Source organism: Choloepus didactylus, chromosome 2, assembly GCF_015220235.1.
Source record: "Choloepus didactylus isolate mChoDid1 chromosome 2, mChoDid1.pri, whole genome shotgun sequence".
Classification (NCBI taxonomy): domain Eukaryota; kingdom Metazoa; phylum Chordata; class Mammalia; order Pilosa; family Megalonychidae; genus Choloepus; species Choloepus didactylus.
The window spans coordinates 77,800,361-77,818,759 of record NC_051308.1 but is presented as its reverse complement, the minus strand read 5'-3'; the positions used below and the strand labels follow the sequence as shown (position 1 = coordinate 77,818,759).

The window sequence follows — 18,399 nt, the reverse complement described above, 5'->3', positions numbered from 1 at the left end:
CATATTGCTTTGTCAGCCATATAAAGTATTTAAAAATCTTTAGCTCTGAGAGTCCATTCACTATTTTACTGATGCAGTGATTTCTTTGAATATATTGAAAACGATGAATTAGGGATTTTTTTGTTGCTCCTAAAATTATTCCTAAATGCTGTGTGTTTTGTTTAAAAAAGATCATGTGTTTTGTTATTGAAGCATTAGGTTTGACTAAGTTAAATCAACATGGTCACTAAACTTTCCATCCCTTCTGGATACATATATGCAAGTAGTTATATTGCTTTTTTGGTTTAAATGAAGGAAACCAGGGAAAAGTATTTCTGTTTTTCTAATTGGAATAAAAACTCTTTCATTTTGGTATGGAATACTCTGAACATTTCAAAATTGGTATCTTGTTATGTATTAGAAAAATACAGAACGTAGACATAATGAACTTTTTAAAAAAATATGATTTTATTAGAGAAGTTTTGAGTTTACAGAACAATCATCCATAAAATACAGGTTTCCCATACACATCCCCATCATGAACACTTGTATTCATTAGGAAAATTGGTTACAATTGATGATAGCACAATTTTTTTTAATTCTATTTTTAAAAGTAGTCATTTTTTTTTTCAGATTGAGAACATATCTTTTATTGAGGTACGCAATTCAGTCTACCACACCAACTTTTAGTTTTTTTTTAATTAAGATTTATTCACACACCTTACAGTTATCCAAAGTATACAGTTGTTCACATTACCATCATATAGTTGTTCATTCATCACCCCGATCTATTTTTTTTGAACATTTTCCTTGTACCAGAAAAAGGGAAAATAAGAATAAAAAAATAAGAGTAAAAAAAGAACACCCAAATTGGCGCTCCCACCCCCCACATTTTTCCTTTAGTTTTTTGCCCTTGTTTTTCTATTCATCCATCCATACACTGGATAAAAGGGAAGTGTGATACACAAGGCTTTCACAATCACATTGTCACGTCTTGTAAGCTACATTGTTATATAATCGTCTTCAAGGTTCAAGGCTACTGGGGTTGTAGTTTGAGAGTTTCAGGTATTTACTACTAGCTATTCCAATTCACTGAAACCTAAAAAAAGTTATCTATGTTGTGCGTAAGAGTGCCCACTGGAGTGACCTCTTGGCTCCTTTTGAAATCTCTCAGCCACTGCAACTTTATTTCGTTTCATTTCGCATCCCCCTTTTGGTCAAGAAGATGTTCTCAATCCCATGATGCCAGTTCCAGATTCCTCCCCGGGAGTCATATTCTGTGTTGCCAGGGAGATTTACACCCCTGGGTGTCAGATCCCATGTAGTGGGGAGGGCAGTGATTTCACCTGCCAAGTTGGCTTAGCTAGAGAGGGAGGGCCACATCTGAGCAACAAAGAGGGATTCAAGGGGAGACTCTTAGGCACAATTATAAGCAGGCCTAGCCTCTCCTTTGCAGTAACAGGCTTCTTAAGGGCGAGTCCCTTGATACAGGGTTGGGCACATCAAACTGCCAGTCCTCAATGTTTGTGATAACATCAGCAACCATCAGATGAGGAAGCCCAACACCTCTACATTTTGCCCCAGCTCCTCAGGGGTGCTCTGCATATTTTTTTCATTTTTTAAATTAACTTTATCAAAAAATTAAAAAAAAAAGACAATAAAAAAAAAAAACAAACATTTCAAACATACCAAAACAAAGGAATAAGAAAAAAAAATAACCTAAAATGACTACATTCCTTCCAAGATGTTCCTACTCTACCCCAAGAAAATATACAGACTGTAACCCAGCAAAGGAATAAGAAAAACAGATAACCTAAGATAAGTACATTTCTGTGAACTTGTTCCTACCATACCGACCAGAAATTAACAAACCTTAGTCATTCCTGAGCATTCCCAGAATGTTCAATTTACCCACGATAACTTATCTGTTCTTATTAGATTATCATTCCCCCTTCACTATTTGGTATCCATCTCTAGGTCCTCTACATTCTACATTATAAACCATTTATTTTACATTTTTCGGTGTTTACATTAGTGGTAATATAAAATATTTCTCTTTTTGTGCCTGGCTTATTTCACTTAGCATTGTTTCTTCAAGGTTCATTCATGTTCATTTTATTGAGATATATTCACATACCATGCAGTCATACAAAATAAATCATGCATTCGATTGTTCACAGTACCATTACATAGTTGTGCATTCATCACCAAAATCAATCCCTGACACCTTCATTACCACACACACAAAAATAACAAGAATAATAATTAAAGTGAAAAAGAGCAATTAAAGTAAAAAAGAACACTGGGTGCCTTTGTTCTGTGTTCCTTCTCCCATTTTTCTAGTCATCCATCCATAAACTAGACAAAGGGGACTGTGGTCCTTATGGCTTTCCCAATCCCATTGTCACCCCTCATAAGCTACATTTTTATACAATCGTCTTCAAGATTCATGGGTTCTGGGTTGTAGTTTGATAGTTTCAGGTATCTACTGCCAGCTATCCCAATTCATTAGAACCTAAAAAGGGTCATCTATATTGTGCATAAGAGTGCCCACCAGAGTGACCTCTCGGCTCCTTTTGGAATCTTTCTGCCACTGAAGCTTATTTCATTTCCTTTCATTTCCCCCTTTCTGTCAGGAAGATGTTTTCCATCCCACGAAGCCGGGTCTAGATTCCTCCCTGGGAGTCATATTCCACGTTGCCAGGGAGATTCACTCCTCTGGGTGTCTGATCCCACATAGAGGGGAGGGCAGTGATTTCACCTGCCAAGTTGGCTTAGCTAGAAAGAGAGGGCCACATCTGAGCAACAAAGAGGCATTCGGGAGGAGGCTCTTAGGCACAATTATAGGGAGGCCTAGCCTCTCCTTTGCAGTGATGGTCTTCCCAAGAGCAAGTACTGTGGTAGAGGGCTCAGCCCATCAAACCACTAGTCCCCTATGTCTGTGAGCACATCAGCAATCGTGGAGGTGGGGCAGGCCAATACCCCTGTATTCTCCACCAGCTCCTCAAGGGGGCTCTGCATATTTTTTTCCTTTTTTTTTTTTTAAATTAACTTTTTTTTTTAAATCAACTGTATAAAAAATAAAAAAAATAAAAAAAATTAAACAAAAACATACAATAAAAGAACATTTCAAACAGACCATAACAAGGGAGTAAGAAAAAGACAACTAACCTAAGATAATTACTTTACTTCCAACATGTTCCTATTCTACCCCAAGAAAGTAACCTAATATAGCAACATTTCTGTGAACTTGTTCCTGCTATACCCATCAGAAATTAACAGACCATAGTCATTTCTGGGCATTCCCAAAATGTTAAATTTACCCACGATAGCTTATCTGTTCTTATTGGATTATCGTTCCCCCTTCCTTAATTGCTCTCTATCACTAGTTCCCCTACATTGTACATTATAAACCATTTGTTTTACATTTTTCAAAGTTCACATTAGTGGTAGCATATAATATTTCTCTTTTTGTGCCTGGCTTATTTCGTTCAGCATTATGTCTTCAAGGTTCATCCATGTTGTCATGTTTCACGACATCGTTCCTTCTTACTGCCGCGTAGTATTCCATCGTGTGTGTATACCACATTTCATTTATCCACTCATCTGTTGAAGGACATTTGGCTTGTTTCCATCTCTTGGCAATTGTGAATAATGCTGCTGTGAACATTGGCGTGCAGATATCTGTTTGTGTCACGCTTTCAGATCTTCCAGGTATATACCGAGAAGTGCAGTCGCTGGATCGAAGGGTAATTCTATATTTAGTTTTCTAAGGAACTGCCAGACTGACTTCCAGAGCGGCTGAACCATTATACAGTCCCACCAACAATGAATAAGGGTTCCAGTTTCTCCACATTCCCTCCAGCATTTCTAGTTTCCTGTTTGTTTAATGGCAGCCATTCTAATTGGTATGAGATGGTATCTCATTGTGGTCTTAATATGCATCTCTCTAATAGCTAGTGAAGCTGAACATTTTTTCATGTGTTTCTTGGCCATTTGTATTTCCTCTTCAGAGAACTGTCTTTTCATATCTGTTGCCCATTTTATAATTGGGCTGTCTGTACTACTGTCATTGAGTTGTAGGATTTCTTTATATATGCAAGATATCAGTCTTTTGTCAGATACAGGTTTCCAAAATTTTTTTCCCATTGAGTTGGCTGCCTCTTTACCTTTTTGAGAAATTCCTTTGAGGTGCAGAAACTTCTAAGCTTGAGGAGTTCCCATTTATTTTTTCTTTTGTTGCTTGTGCTTTGGGTGTAAAGTCTAGGAAGTGGCCGCCTGATACAAGGTCTTGAAGATGTTTCCCTACATTATCTTCTAGGAGTTTTATGGTACTGTCTCTTATGTTGAGGTCTTTAACCCATTTTGATTTAATTTTTGTGTAGGGTGTGAAGTAGGTATCCTCTTTCATTCTTTTGGGTATGGATATCCAATTCCCCCAGCCCCATTTGTTGAAAAGAATGTTATGACCCAGTTCAGTGACTTTGGGGGCCTTATCAAAGATCAGTCGACCGTAGACCTGGGGGTCTATCTCTGAATTCTCAGTTCGGTTCCATTGATCAATATGTCTATTTTTGTGCCAGTATCATCCTTTTTTGACTACTGTGGCTTTATAATAAGCTTCAAAGTCAGGGAGTGTAAGTCTTCCTACTTTGTTTTTCTTTTTTAGAATGTTTTTAGCAATTCAGGGCATCTTCCCTTTCCAAATAAATTTGTTAACTAACTTTTCCAAGTCTGCAAAGTAGGTTGTTGGAATTTTGATTGGGATTGCATTGACTCTGTAGATGAGTTTGGATAGAATTGTCATCTTAGTGACATTTAGCCTTCCTATCCATAAATGTGGAATATTTTTCCATCTTTTTAGGTCCCTTTCTATTTCTTTTAGTAAAGTTACATAGTTTTCTTTCTATAGGTCTTTTACGTCTTTGGTTAAGTCTATTCCTAAGTACATGATTTTTTTAGTTGCTATTGAAAATGGAATCTTTCTTGAGTGTCTTTTCAGTTAGGTGATTTCTTTGTGTATAGGAACATTACTTATTTATGTGCATTAATCTTGTATCCCGCTACTTTGCTAAATTTGTTTATTAGCTCTGGTAGCTATGTTGTTGATTTCTCAGGGTTTTCCAGATATAAGATCATATCATCTGCAAACAATGACAGTTTTACTTCTTCCTTTCCAATTTGGATGCCTTTTATTTCTTTGTCTTGCCGGATTGCCCTGGCTAGCACTTCTAGGACAGTGTTGAATAACAGTGGTGATAGCGGTCATCCTTGTCTCGATCCTGATCTTAGAGGGAAGGCTTTCAGTCTCACCATTGAGTACTATGCTGGCTGTGGGTTTTTCACATATGTTCCCTATCATATTGAGGACGTTGCCTTCATTTCCTACCTTTTGAAGTGTTTTTATCAAGAAAGCATGTTGGATTTTGTCGAATGCTTTTCAGCATTTATTGAGATGATCATTTGATTTTTCCCTTTTGAATTTTTAATGTGTTGTAATACATTGATTGGTTTTCTTACGTTGAACCATCCTTGCATGCCTGGGATGAACCCATTGGGTCATGTGGTATGATTTCTTTAATGTGTCTTTGGATTTGATTTGCAGGTATTTTTTTTTGAGAATTTTTGCATCTATATTCATTAGGAAGATTGTCCTGTAGGTTTCCTTTCTTGTAGCATCTTTACCTGGTTTTGGTATTAAGAGTGATGTTAGCGTCATAAAATGTGTTAGATAATGTTTCATTTTCTTCAGTGTTGTGAAAGAGTTTTAGTAAGATTGGTGTCAGTTCTTTTTGGAAAGTTTGGTAGAATTCCCCTGTGAAGCCATCTGCCCCTGGGCATTTATTTGTGGGAAGCTTTTTAATGACTTATTGGCTCTTTTTGCTTGTGATTGGTTGGTTGAGGTCTTCTGTTTCTTCTCTGCTTAGTCTGGGTTGTTCATGTGTTTCCAGGCAATTGTCCATTTCCTCTGTATTATCTAGTTTGTTGGCATACAATTGTTCACACTATCCTCTTTTAATTTTTTAAATTTCTTTGGGATCCACAGCAATGTCGCCTCTTTCATTCATTATTTTGTTTATTTGTGTCTTCTCTCTTTTTAATTTTGTCAGCCTAGCCCAGGGCTAGTCAATCTTGTTGATCTTCTCAAAGAACCAACTTTTGGTGTTATTTATTCTCTCTCTGTTGTTTTTTCGTTCTCTGTGTCATTTATTTCTGCTTTAATCCGTGTTATTTCTTTTCTTCTACTTGGTTGAGGATTAGTTTTCTGTTCATTTTCTGCTTCTTCAGTTGCTCCATTAGTTCTTTGATTTTAGCTCTTTCTTCCTTTTTAATGGTTGCATTTAGAGCTATAAATTTCCCCCTCAGTACTGCTTTTGCTTCATCCCATAGGTTTTGATATGTTGTGTTCTCATTTTCGTTCATCTCTATATATTTAGCAGTTTCTCTTGCTATTTCTTCTTGAACCCACTATTTAGGAGTGTGTTGTTTAACCTCCAGGTATTTGTGAATTTTCTAAGTCTCTGATGGTTATTGACTTCTAATTGTATTCCATTGTGATTAGAGAATGTGCTTTGAATAATTTCAGTCCTTTTAAATTTATTGAGGCTTTTTTATTGCCCAGCATATGATCTACTCTGGAGAAAGTTCCATGGGCACTAGAGAAGAATGTGTATCCTGGTGATTTGGGATGTAATGTTCTATATATGTCTGTTAATTCGAATTAATTTATCAGATTGTTTAGGTTTTCAGTTTCCTTATTAGTCTTCTGTCTGGTTGATCTATTTATAGGAGAGAGTGATGTATTGAAGTCTCCCACAATTATTGTGGAAACATCTTTTGCTTCCTTTAGATTTGCCAGTGTTTGTCTCATGTATTTTGTGGCACCTTGATTGAGTGCATAAACATTTATGATTGTTATTATTATTTTTTAAATTTTTAATGCATTTTTTATTGTGAACTTTAACATATATACATAACAGTGATTACTTTCAAAGTATGATTTAATAAGTAGTTAGAGAGCAAATTTCAAAGAATGTCATGGATCACAGTTCCACAACTTTAGCTACTACCATTATTGTAAAATATAACATACATACAGAAAAGTGTTAACTTTTGATATACAGCTCAACAAGCAGCTATATAGGTAATTTCAAAAATCATTATGGGTTACAGTTCCACAGTTTCAGTCCTTTCCTTATTATGAAATATAAGGTATATTTGGAAAGGTGAAGACTTTCAAAGTGCAATTCAACAAGCAAATCTCAAAGAATGTTATAGGGTACAGTTCCACCATGTCATTTACCTCCTTGGTCTATTCCAACACCCCAGCATCTAATATAAAGTTTCAGTATTAATAAACCTTTGTTACATCTTATCTTGTTTGTTGCTACCCCTTCCTCTCACTTAATCTCTTTGTCCATCTTCAGGGGTGCTGAGGCAGTGAGCACCCTAACTTGTTCATATTGAAAGGGGGTGTCGACAGCATGGGGAAGGGGGCTGCGTCTGATTGTTGTTCTTAAATGGGCTGTGGCCTCTGGGTTTTAGGACTTGTCTGGCATAGGAACACTCTGGTGGATTTAAGTTTCGGAGAGATAAAAGTTAGTGAGTGAATCTATGATTGTTATTTCTTCTTGTTGAATTGTCTCTTTCATTAGTGTGTAGTGGCCTTCTTTGTCTCTCATAATATCCTTGCATTTAAAGTCTATTTTATCTGAGGTTAATATTGCTACACCTGCTTTCTTTTGGCAGTAGCTTGCATGAAATGTTTTTTCCATCCTTTCACTTTCAATTTCCTTGTGTCCCTGTGTCTAAGATGAGTCTCTTGTTTGCAACATATTGATGGCTCATATTTTTTAATCCATTCTGCCAATCTATATCTTTTAATTGGGGAGTTTAATTCATTTGCATTCAATGATATTACTGTGAATGCATTTCTTGAATTACCTATCCTTTCGTTTGGTTTATGTTTGTCAGATACATTTTCCCCTCTCTCTCTTAATGTCCTTTAATGTACCCTTAATAAATCTTTAGTTCTGAATTTTTCTCCATACTTCTCCTTTCTTTGTTTCTCTGTCTGTAGGGCTCCCTTTAATATCTCAAGTAGGACAGGTCTCTTGTTAGCAAATTCTCTCAGCATTTGTTTGTGTGTGAAAAATTTAAACTCTCCCTGAAATTTGAAGGAGAGCTTTGCTGGATAAAGAATTCTTGGTTGGAAATTTTTCTCTCTCAGAATTTTAAATATGTCATGCCATTGCCTTCTCGCCTCCATGTTGGCCACTGAGTAGTCACTACTTAGTCTTATGCTGTTTCCTTTGTAAGTGATGAATTGCTTTTCTCTTGCTGCTTTCAGAACTTGCTCCTTCTCTTCAGTATTTGACAGTCTGATCAAAGTATGTTTCGCAGTGGGTTTATTTGGATTTATTCTGTTTGGAGTTCGTGGGGTAGCCATGATTTGTGTATTTATGTGATCTAGAAGGTTTGGGAAGTTTTCCCCAACAATTTCTTTGAATACTCTTCCTAAACCTTTACCCTTCTCTTCACCTTCTGGAACACCAATGATTCTTATATTTGTGCATTTTATGTTGTCCATCATATCCCTGAGATCCATTTTGATTTTTTCCTCATTCTTCTGTTCTTTCAATTTCTGTTCTGTCCTCTTCAAGCTTGCTGATTTGCTGCTCAGTTCCTCTAATCTAGTACTGTGAGTATCCAGAATCTTTTTAATTTGATCCACAGTTTCTTTTGTTTTCATAAGATCATCTATTTTTTTAAATTTATTCTTGCAAATTCTTCTTTATGCTCTTCTAGGGTCTTGTTCATGTCCTTTATATCCTGTGCCATGATCTTGTTTGTCATTAGTTCTCTGATTATTGCTACAAGTACTGTGTCTCCTCTGATCTTTTGATTTAGGTGTTTGGGTTTGGGTTATCCATATCGTCTGGTTTCTTCATATGCTTTAAAATTTTCTGTTGTTTTTTTCCTCTTGGCATTTTCTTATCTTCTTAGGGTTCTTTTAGGATTTGCAGACTTATTTGAGCAATTATCTCTAATTTTTCAGAGCTACAGCTTGGTGGAGTGCACTTTCTCTGACTAACCAGCAGGTAGCGTCCACAAGCCACCTATTCCCCTCAAGCCAGTTCTTCCAAACTTTGTCTTTGTGGTGAGTGGGGGGTCTGAATTTTGTGGACATCCAATTGGTGCATCAAATTTCTTTGTGTATTTGGTGTGCCCACCCTGAATGTGGGGATGGGGTGGGGTGTCTGAGCGGTTAGGAATGGAAGATGGCTTTAATAATCAAGTCTCCCAGGTGTTCCTGGAAACTTAAAGCTGTTGTAGGAGTCCAGACTTTCAGTTCATTCTCCCCACAGTCTCTCTCTGCCACGGACCCACAAGTCCGTGGTGTTGGTGTATGGTTCCTGGGACTTCTGTGCGGGTCCCCCTTCCAAGCCTTGCCCTCCTAGAGCCTCCACTGAGGGAAAACTGCACTACGTCACAGGTGAGCACAGTCCCCAAGGGAAGCTCTGGGCCGCTGCGTCGCTCCGGGGCATTCCCAGCCCACTGAAAAGATGGCTGGCTGGAGCCTGGTAATTTCCCCCTTTTCGTGGACCTCCGCCTTCCTAGCTCCTGGACATTTAGCTGTGGGTGTGCGAAAGGCTATTGCCCACGCCAGATAGTGTGGCATGGGTGCGGGTTGTGGGAAGCATCCTGCTGTGCTGGGCTGTGCAGTGTAGCTCCAGGCCGTGGCGCCCTGCAGGGGCGTTCCCAGCCCGCTGAAAAGTTGGCTGTATGGGGCGTGGTAATTTCCCACTTTTCGCGGACCTCTGCCTTCCTTGCTCCGGGACAGTTAGCTGTGGGTGTGCGAAAGGCTATTGTCCATGCCAGATACTGAGGCGTGTGCACGGGTTATGGGAAGCCACTGGGCAGATCTCACTGCCAAATCTGCAGCCGCTTTTGGGTTTTTAAACTAATTTGTCTCCAAACACCAACCACCGCTTTCTCCTGACTGTGGTGTGGCTGCCAGTTCTCCAGCAGACTTGCTCACTCGTTTCAGAATATAGACTCTTGGTTTCACGAAGTACATGGTCCCTGCAGATTTAGCAGACTTTGTCCAGCCAGTGCATTGCTGGAACTGGTATTCTGGAGCACTTTCTGTCTTTTATCTAGTGTTTTTCACAGAGACTTTTTTTTTTGCCCTGTCTCTCCTAATCTCCCATCTTCCTCTGGCCAATATAATGAACTTTTGAAGTAAATGTATTATGTGTAAAAACTAAATGAGAGATTTTAATTAGGTCCTCATTTTGATGATTGTTATAACTTACTTAAGTGATGTACTCAAAAATCTGCTTGTTTGAGTATTGCTAGTCTAATTTATTTACTTACATAAGAGTTTTTATGGCCAGTTTAAAAATATAAAGACTTTTAAGACCATCATTTTGTTAGTTGAGAAATTAAGAATATGGTTTTTGGAAGGGAAAAGGGAATGTTTTTCCATGGCCAATCTTGAAAATAATAGTTAGGTGGCAGAATCAGATAGGATGATGTTAACAGTTGACCAAATTAGCGAATAGCAAAATGAATTTTAATGGAAATAAATGTAGATACCTGAATTTAGGAACCAAAAAGGACAGAAATCACCCAAGGATAGAACTTAACAGTAGCAATGGTGAGAAAAACTTAGGGATTTTAATTGTCAAATAGTCTGCAATATCTTTGAACTTAAAAAAAAAAGGACATGGCATGTTAGACTGAAAATATGATGTCTAGAACAAGAAAACTAATAAGCCATATGCTCTTTTCTTGTTGGTCACACTGACACTAGTAAACTGACAAAATGATATTTAGTGGATAAAAAGGATTAGAGTAGTAAGGATACCTTGAAATCATTGCAAATGGAGAATGGTAGAAGGAACTAGGATATTTAGCCTTAAGAACAGAAAAATCAGGTGGATATGATAACAGTCTCCAAATATTTGAAAGGCTGTGGTGTAGAAAGATTATTGGATTTACTAATCTGTTTACCTCCACTGGGCTGCTGTAGGATTAGTAGGTAGCAGTTTTGGGCTCAGCATTAAGAAGAGATTTCTGAGCTTTAGAGTTTACCCACTAGATAGGGAATTTTTCACAAGTGGAAGTGTGAAAGTGGAGGCAGAATAACTGGTAGTTTAAAGTGCTGTAAAGTAGATTCTGTATTTCTGGCAAAGTTGATCTAGATAGCTGTGCTAGAGTGTGAAGTTTTCTGAGACTTAGTTCTAAATTTTATGAGTATCAATTTCAGAAAAACATTTATCATTTTGTGTTGACAATCTTCTATATACTCAGCAATAATTAAGTACTCGCAGTAATATTAAGCACCTTCTGTTTCCAGCCGCTGAGCATAGATGAATAATTGTCCTCTTGTTCTCAAGTAGCTCATATTTGTAAATTGAAAGATTCTTGAGCTTTTTATTCTTATTTTTGAGAAACCAGTGTATAATTTCTATTATTCTCAAAATTTGCAATACCTAAAAATCTGTTTTGAGATTTATTGCCCTTTCAAATACTAAAATTGTTTTTCTCTCCTTTTTATTCCTAGCAATGTCTCAGGCTGTGCAGACAAATGGTACTCAACCGTTAAGCAAAACATGGGAACTCAGTTTATACGAATTACAGCGAACACCTCAGGTAATATAGACTAAGATAACTTAGGGGGAATTTGAGACATGTAAATGGGTATATATTTTTAGAAAATAAAAACTTGAAATGGAATATAACAATAATGATAAATTCATATATAAGCATTCCTGACTTGTTGGTTTTTGACTGACTCTAACATACCCATGTCTACGGTGAGAATCTTCACTTAATTCATTGATTTAGTATAGGGTTCTGTGCCAGGCACTAGGTGAATAGTGGTGAATAACACAGATGTCGGTACCAGCCCATGGAAATTATAGACATGAAACAAGTTAATATCCATAGAATTACAAGTGAGAAGTTGTATAAAGGGAAAGTTCTTAGTGCTGTAATAAATAATGGGACTACTAGGGAAGACTATTTTGATAGGTGAAGATGGGAAACACTAGGGGAATAGTAGGTTTGAAGGTAATAAACATGTTTAAAAAGTTTGAGGGACTAACCAGTGGTCTGGACTAGATATAAAATTTTAGAGGCAATGGGAGTGGATAAAATCACTTAGAGAGAGATGAGTAGAGGGCCAAGAACTGCATCCAGAAGAGTGTCAACATTTAGAAATTAGATCATGGACAAAGAATCAGCAGAGGAGCACCCAGAATGGAAGGAAGGGAAAATGAGAGATGAAGGTAAAAGGGATCCTGAATCTAAGAGGAAGTGTTTCAAGGAGGATGTAGTCAAATGTGTTCAACACTATTGAGAGGTTGAATAGGGTGAAAATTAGAAAAGTGTGCATTTAATCTGGCATTGTATACTTGGTACCCTTGACAAGCAGATTTAGTAGAATGGATTGTCGTAGGTTGAAGGTAGAATGGAATCATAAGGTATATCATTGGTTCATGTCATGAACCAAGGATTATGATAATTGTATGCCTATGTTGTTCAGTTAGGGGGAAAAGTGAAAAAAAAGATGTGTAGGTAATTCTTCAGAGAAGTTGAGCTATGTGGTGGAGCAGAGAAGTGGAGGAAAAACTGGAGGGGAATGTGGAATTGAGAAATTTTTAATTTTGTTGGGTTTCTAGGATGGGAGATAGATCCACCCCACCCCACATCCCCTGCCACCTCTGCACAGCCCTAGGACGACATCATTTTACAATGCAGCAACCCTGTTGAGATACTTATCTACGAGGCTGATTTAGTGGAGGGAGAGAGATTGATGATGTCTGAGAGCAAATAGAATAATTAAAAGAAGGATGTCCTTTGATGGATAGATGGAATATTACTACAAATGCGGCATGGGTTTTGCATTAATATTATTATTATTATTATCATAATTGTATTATTGCAACAATCTCTAAGTTTGAAATGATTTCAAGTAAAAAAATTTTTTAAAAAAGGATGTCCTTGAGAAAATATGAGGGAATGAGCAAAAGGAAAAGCCAAATTATTTGAGAAACCAGTTGCTGAACAGTAGTTGTACACGCATTAGAGGCTGATGAAATTTTAGAGATACCAGTCTGGTTGTGTGATGTTTTCCCCCGCTTTCCCCCAGAGTGCCACACACTAGCATAAGTACAGGCATGGAGAACACAGATGGTTGAGTTTTTTCAGGGTTGGGATTTTGCTAGGCAAGTTCTAAAGTGGGAGAGGAGGACAGACTTGATTACTACTTGGGTCTTCTTATACTCTCTGAGTTATTGGTTTTCTCATCTATAATTATAGATTATAATTATAGAGATTGTAATTCCTAAATCAAGTTTATATATACTGTAAATGATTGTATACTGTAGATGATTGTATGGTATGCAAATATATCTTAATACAGAATTTTAAGAAAGTTTGTATATTAAATTAAGTAAAATAAAATATGGAAAGTGCTTTCTAAAGAGAGAGGTTGAAGCATAATAGTTATTGTAAATGTAAATACATTTTGCTTTAGTCCTTAATGGGCAATATATGTAGTTTCTATGTCTTTCCTTGTGGGGTAATCAACCTTTGACCCTATGGAAAAAACACAAGTATGATGGAAAGCCAGTAGAAACAGGAAGTGTCAGAGGCATATTGGAAGCCTTCCTTTTCAATCCCCACCCTATTAGAACTATTTCCTCAATTCATAGGAGCCGGTATTGGTGGCTGTAGAGCTAGGTAATCTTTGTTCTCAATGCCAGTTAGTGGGGAGAAGCGGTAGTAGTGGTGGTGAATAAAATAGGAGTCACTCTCTCTGCAGTAGGGGAGATATGTCCTGAAATTCTGTACTGGAATCCCAAATGCATTTCCCATAGACATGGTGCTAATATACTAATACATCTTATGCATATTATGACTTAAATTAGCTTGCGTGTTAGCCTGAGAATGACCACTTTCTATAAAATTGCTTCTGTGGACCAAGACTTTTTAAAGTTCAAAAGTGACTTTAAAATTAAATCCTGTTAAACTATTTATAAATTAGAGAATGCTTGTATTGGAATCTCAAAATCTTTTGCTGGACAGCGTGGAATATATAATTTATGATCAAGATGGTATAATTTTTGGAGATGGAAGAATTCTTAGGATTCAGTTAGCCCTAACTACCTCATTTTGCAGGTAAGAAAACAATGTTAAATAATTATTTAGAGCCACACAGCTAGTTCACATGGCTAGAACCAGAAACTGAGGCATCTGATTCCAGATTCAATGCCTTTTTAAGGAGATATATATACCAGGATAATTTCCTATTAGTTGTCTTTTAAATACGTTAATGTGGTGTCTTTACAGCTAAAATAACAGCATTTATATAAACCAGTGGCTGTGGGACTAAACAGAACTACTGGCTGTTAAGTTGATAAAGGTGGTGGCTGGGTGATGGGTACATGGAAGTTCATTTTTACCATTTCCAGGACTTTTGTATGTTTGAACTTGTCCATTAAAAACAAATTAAGTAGCATTTACTTTTAAAGTGACTCTATTATAGGAGGCGATAACGGATGGCCTGGAAATTGTGGTTTCGCCTCGAAGTCTACACAGTGAATTAATGTGCCCAATTTGTTTGGATATGTTGAAGAACACCATGACTACAAAGGAGTGTTTACATCGTTTTTGTGCAGACTGCATTATCACAGCCCTCAGAAGTGGGTATGTTAAAATGAGTTTTACTAGGTACTTAAATTATACCATGGGTATGTTAAAATGAGTTATACTAGGTACTTATACCAGGGCAGTGGTTCATGGGATTTGAGAGATACATTCTCTATTAAGTACTCGCTTGAGAACTGGAAAGTTTTATAAAGTTTAGGTTTTAATCATTGTAGAAATTTGTTTTGAATTTGTTGATTTTGAACAATTTTAGGAGCTTAACAGGATGGGTATTTGTGTTGAGGAAATAGTCTTAAGTATATAAAATAATATCCCTATGAACATACTATTTCAAGAACACAGTTGACATAAATTAATATATGATAATCGGTAATGTCTTAGTTTCCAGGACACTATGACAAATACCATACAATGGGTTGACTTAAAAACAATGGGAATTTATTGGCTTACATTTTTGATGGTAGAAGTCTTAAGTCGAAAATCAAGATTTGCTTTCTTGATCACAAGGCTTGTTTTCTTCTGGAGTCTATAGTTCTGGTGCTGGCTGCCAGCAATCCTTGGGGTTCGTTGGCTTGTATTTCTGTCTCCTGTCACATGGTGATGTCCACTTTTGTCTGCACTTCTGGCTTCCAGTTTCTACTCTTTATAAGGCCTCCACTTAAATGGATTAAGACCCATCCTTATTCAGTTGGGCTATACCTTAACTAAAAATAAAATCTTTAAGAGGTCCTGTTTACTATGGGTTCATCCCCACAGGAAGGCAGATAAAAAACATGTCGAAGTTGGGTATTTAACTCAGTCTACCACAAATAGTTTTTCCTTGTATGGCATGAATATCAAAAAGGGAAAATTTAAATTAGGAAAGGATGGATTTTCATTTCTGAAATGGTTATGTATAAATTATCATTGGGAAATAGTCAAATTTTTTTCCACCAGCAAGTTGTGTAGAGTCTGTGGTTTCTAAAATCTGTTTACCCACTGGTTAGATTACTGCGATTTAGTAAAGGTATTAGAATAAAGACGATAACTAATGAGAAGCTGGACATTTTTGTCTCTAGCCTAAAGATACAGGCATTATTTACTTTTTCTGTACCTTCCTTTTCTTTAGCAACAAAGAATGTCCCACCTGTCGGAAAAAGCTAGTTTCCAAAAGATCACTGAGGCCAGACCCAAACTTTGATGCACTCATCAGCAAAATTTATCCAAGTCGTGATGAATATGAAGCTCATCAAGAAAGAGTATTAGCCAGGATCAACAAGCACAATAATCAGCAAGCACTCAGTCACAGCATTGAGGAAGGACTGAAGATACAGGCTTTGAACAGGTATATGGGAAAGAGCCTAAGAGATTGGCTGTTTTTCTGAATACTTTATTAAATATTGAATTTACTTAGTCTCCAGTTTGAAAAAGGTAAAATGCAGTAATGAACAATAGTTCTGCATGGTTACCTTTTCATGCAGATGTAATGTAGCCTCCAGGCATAATAATAGAGTATTCCGTTTAAAATATTAGAATCTCTTAAAAACCCTCTTTTAAATCTACTTCTCCCTCCATTTGCCACTCTTATTTCTTCTCTTCTCTTTATAGCAAAACCCCTTAAAAGAGTCGTCTGTGCTTACTGTCTCCAATTTTTCTTCTCCCATTCTTTTACAAAAGTAGTACAAACTCCAGAGAACTGTAACACCCCTACCCTCCACTTCCATATACTCACATCCACCAATATTAACATTCTGCCACATTTCCCTACTTCCCTCTCTTCCTTCTTTTCTTCCTTTCTTACTTCCTTTTTCTGAACACTTGACTTTAGGTTGTATACATCGTGCTCCTTTGAATACTTATCACTGCCATGTATGTTTCCTAAGAATAACTTTATTCACTTATGTAACCACCATAAGTGTAGTTATCAAGTTCAAGAAATTTAATATTGATATAAAGCTTACAATCTATTCCATTTTTTTCATAGGTCCCAATAATATCCCTTTGAGCCCTTCTCCTCCCTTGCTAGATCCCATCCAAGATCATATTTTGCATTTAATTGTCATTTTCTTTGTAGTTGCCCTTTCTTTCCTCTTTTTAAATTGTGGCAACACACATACAGCATAAACTTTCCCATTTCAACCATTCCCAGGCATACCATTCAGTGGGATTAATCACATTCACTATGTTGCAGTCTCGTCACCACTTTTCCTTTATCAGAACTTTCCCATCTCCCCAATAGAAACACTACACCTATTATGTATTAACTCTGCATTCCCCCTACCCCCACTACTGGCAACTTGTATTCTAACTTCTGTCTCTTTGAATGCATATTTTCTGATACTTTCTTTGAAGCTATCAGGGGTCTTAAAATTAACATCTTAAATCTGTAACTATTTCAATTGCTTTAATACCAACTTAACTTCAAGACTATACAAAAACTGTATACTTGTACCCCTTCACTCCACCATGTATGCAGTTCTTGTCACAAACTACATGTTTTTACTTGAGTCCCAAACTACTGATTTATCATTAGATTTTGTGTATTTGCCTTTTAGATCCTGTAGGAAGTAAAAAGTGGTGTTACAAACTAAAATATGCAAGAGTGCTGACATTTATTTTTGCCCATGTCCTTACCCTCACCAGAAATCTTTATTTCTTCATGCTGCTTCCATCTGTTGTCTATTGTATTTACCTTTCAATCTGTAAAACTCTTTTTAGCATTTTGTATATGGTTGGACTAGTGACGGACTTCCTCAGCTTTTGTTTATCTGGGAGTGTCTTCATCTCATGTTTTTTTTTTTTTTTTTTTTTTTGGTTGATTGGTTGTTTTTTAATTCTCTCCTTCATCTTTGAAAGTTGCCAGATATAGAATTCTTGGTTGGCAGTATTTTGCTTTCAGCACTGTAAATATGCCATACCACTATCTTCTTGCAGCTCAGTGGTTTCTGGTGAGAAACTGGCACTTAAATGTATTGAGGCTCTCTTGTATGTAACACATTACTTCTCTTTTGTGGCTTTCAGAATTCTCTATCTTTGGCATTTGACTGTTGGATTATAACATGGCACATTGTGTGTCTATTTGGATTAATCCAGTTTGGAGTTCATTAAATGTCCTAGATGTGTATATTCACATCTTTTGTTAAATTTGGGAAAATTTCAGTCATTATTTCTTTGAATATTCTTCCCTCCCTTCTCTCTTTTTTCTTTTGTGTCTCCCACGATGCACATATTCGTATGTTGGTGTCCCACAGGTTCCTCAGGCTCTGTTCAATTTTATGTAGTCTTTCTGCTCCTCAGACTGGATGATTTCAATCATCTTATCTTCCAGTTCTCTGATTCTTCTGCTAGTTCCACTTTGCTGTGAGCCTTTTGAGGGAATTTTTAATTTCTCTTACTGTTCTCTTCAGCTCTATTTGATTCCTTTTCATCATTCCCATCTCTATTGTATATTCTCTTTGTATTCAGTTATTTTCCTGATTACCTTGAGTTCTTTGTCCATGTTTTCGTTTAGCTCTTTGAGCATATTTAGGACCGTTTTTTAAAAAACATTTTAAAAATGCTTTAAATTTTTCATTATGAAATATAACATATATACAGAAAAGTGACAAATTTCAAAGTATAGTAAGAGTTACAGTTCCATAATTTCAGTTATATCCTCTGGCTGATTTAATACACTAGAAACCAAAAAGAAATATCTATATAATGATTCAGTAGTCATAATCATTTGTTAAATCCTAACTTCTCTGTAACAACTCCTCC

The 18,399-nt window shown here is 36.7% G+C and overlaps 1 protein-coding gene across 3 annotated transcripts in view; it reads left to right on the top strand.

Annotated features, from left to right (window-relative positions):
* The window catches only part of RNF2 (ring finger protein 2), a 71,111-nt gene that overhangs the window by 38,754 nt on the left and 13,958 nt on the right, over positions 1-18,399 (top strand). For 2 of the 3 annotated variants that reach the window (XM_037825174.1, XM_037825173.1), the window contains 3 exons: positions 11,552-11,640; positions 14,540-14,700; positions 15,770-15,985. In XM_037825174.1, the coding sequence (XP_037681102.1) occupies positions 11,554-11,640; positions 14,540-14,700; positions 15,770-15,985 (464 nt within the window). In that variant the 5' untranslated portion in view covers positions 11,552-11,553. Of the gene's footprint in view, positions 1-11,551; positions 11,641-14,525; positions 14,701-15,769; positions 15,986-18,399 lie in introns of those variants that run through there. The other variant, XM_037825175.1, reaches the window with a different exon arrangement.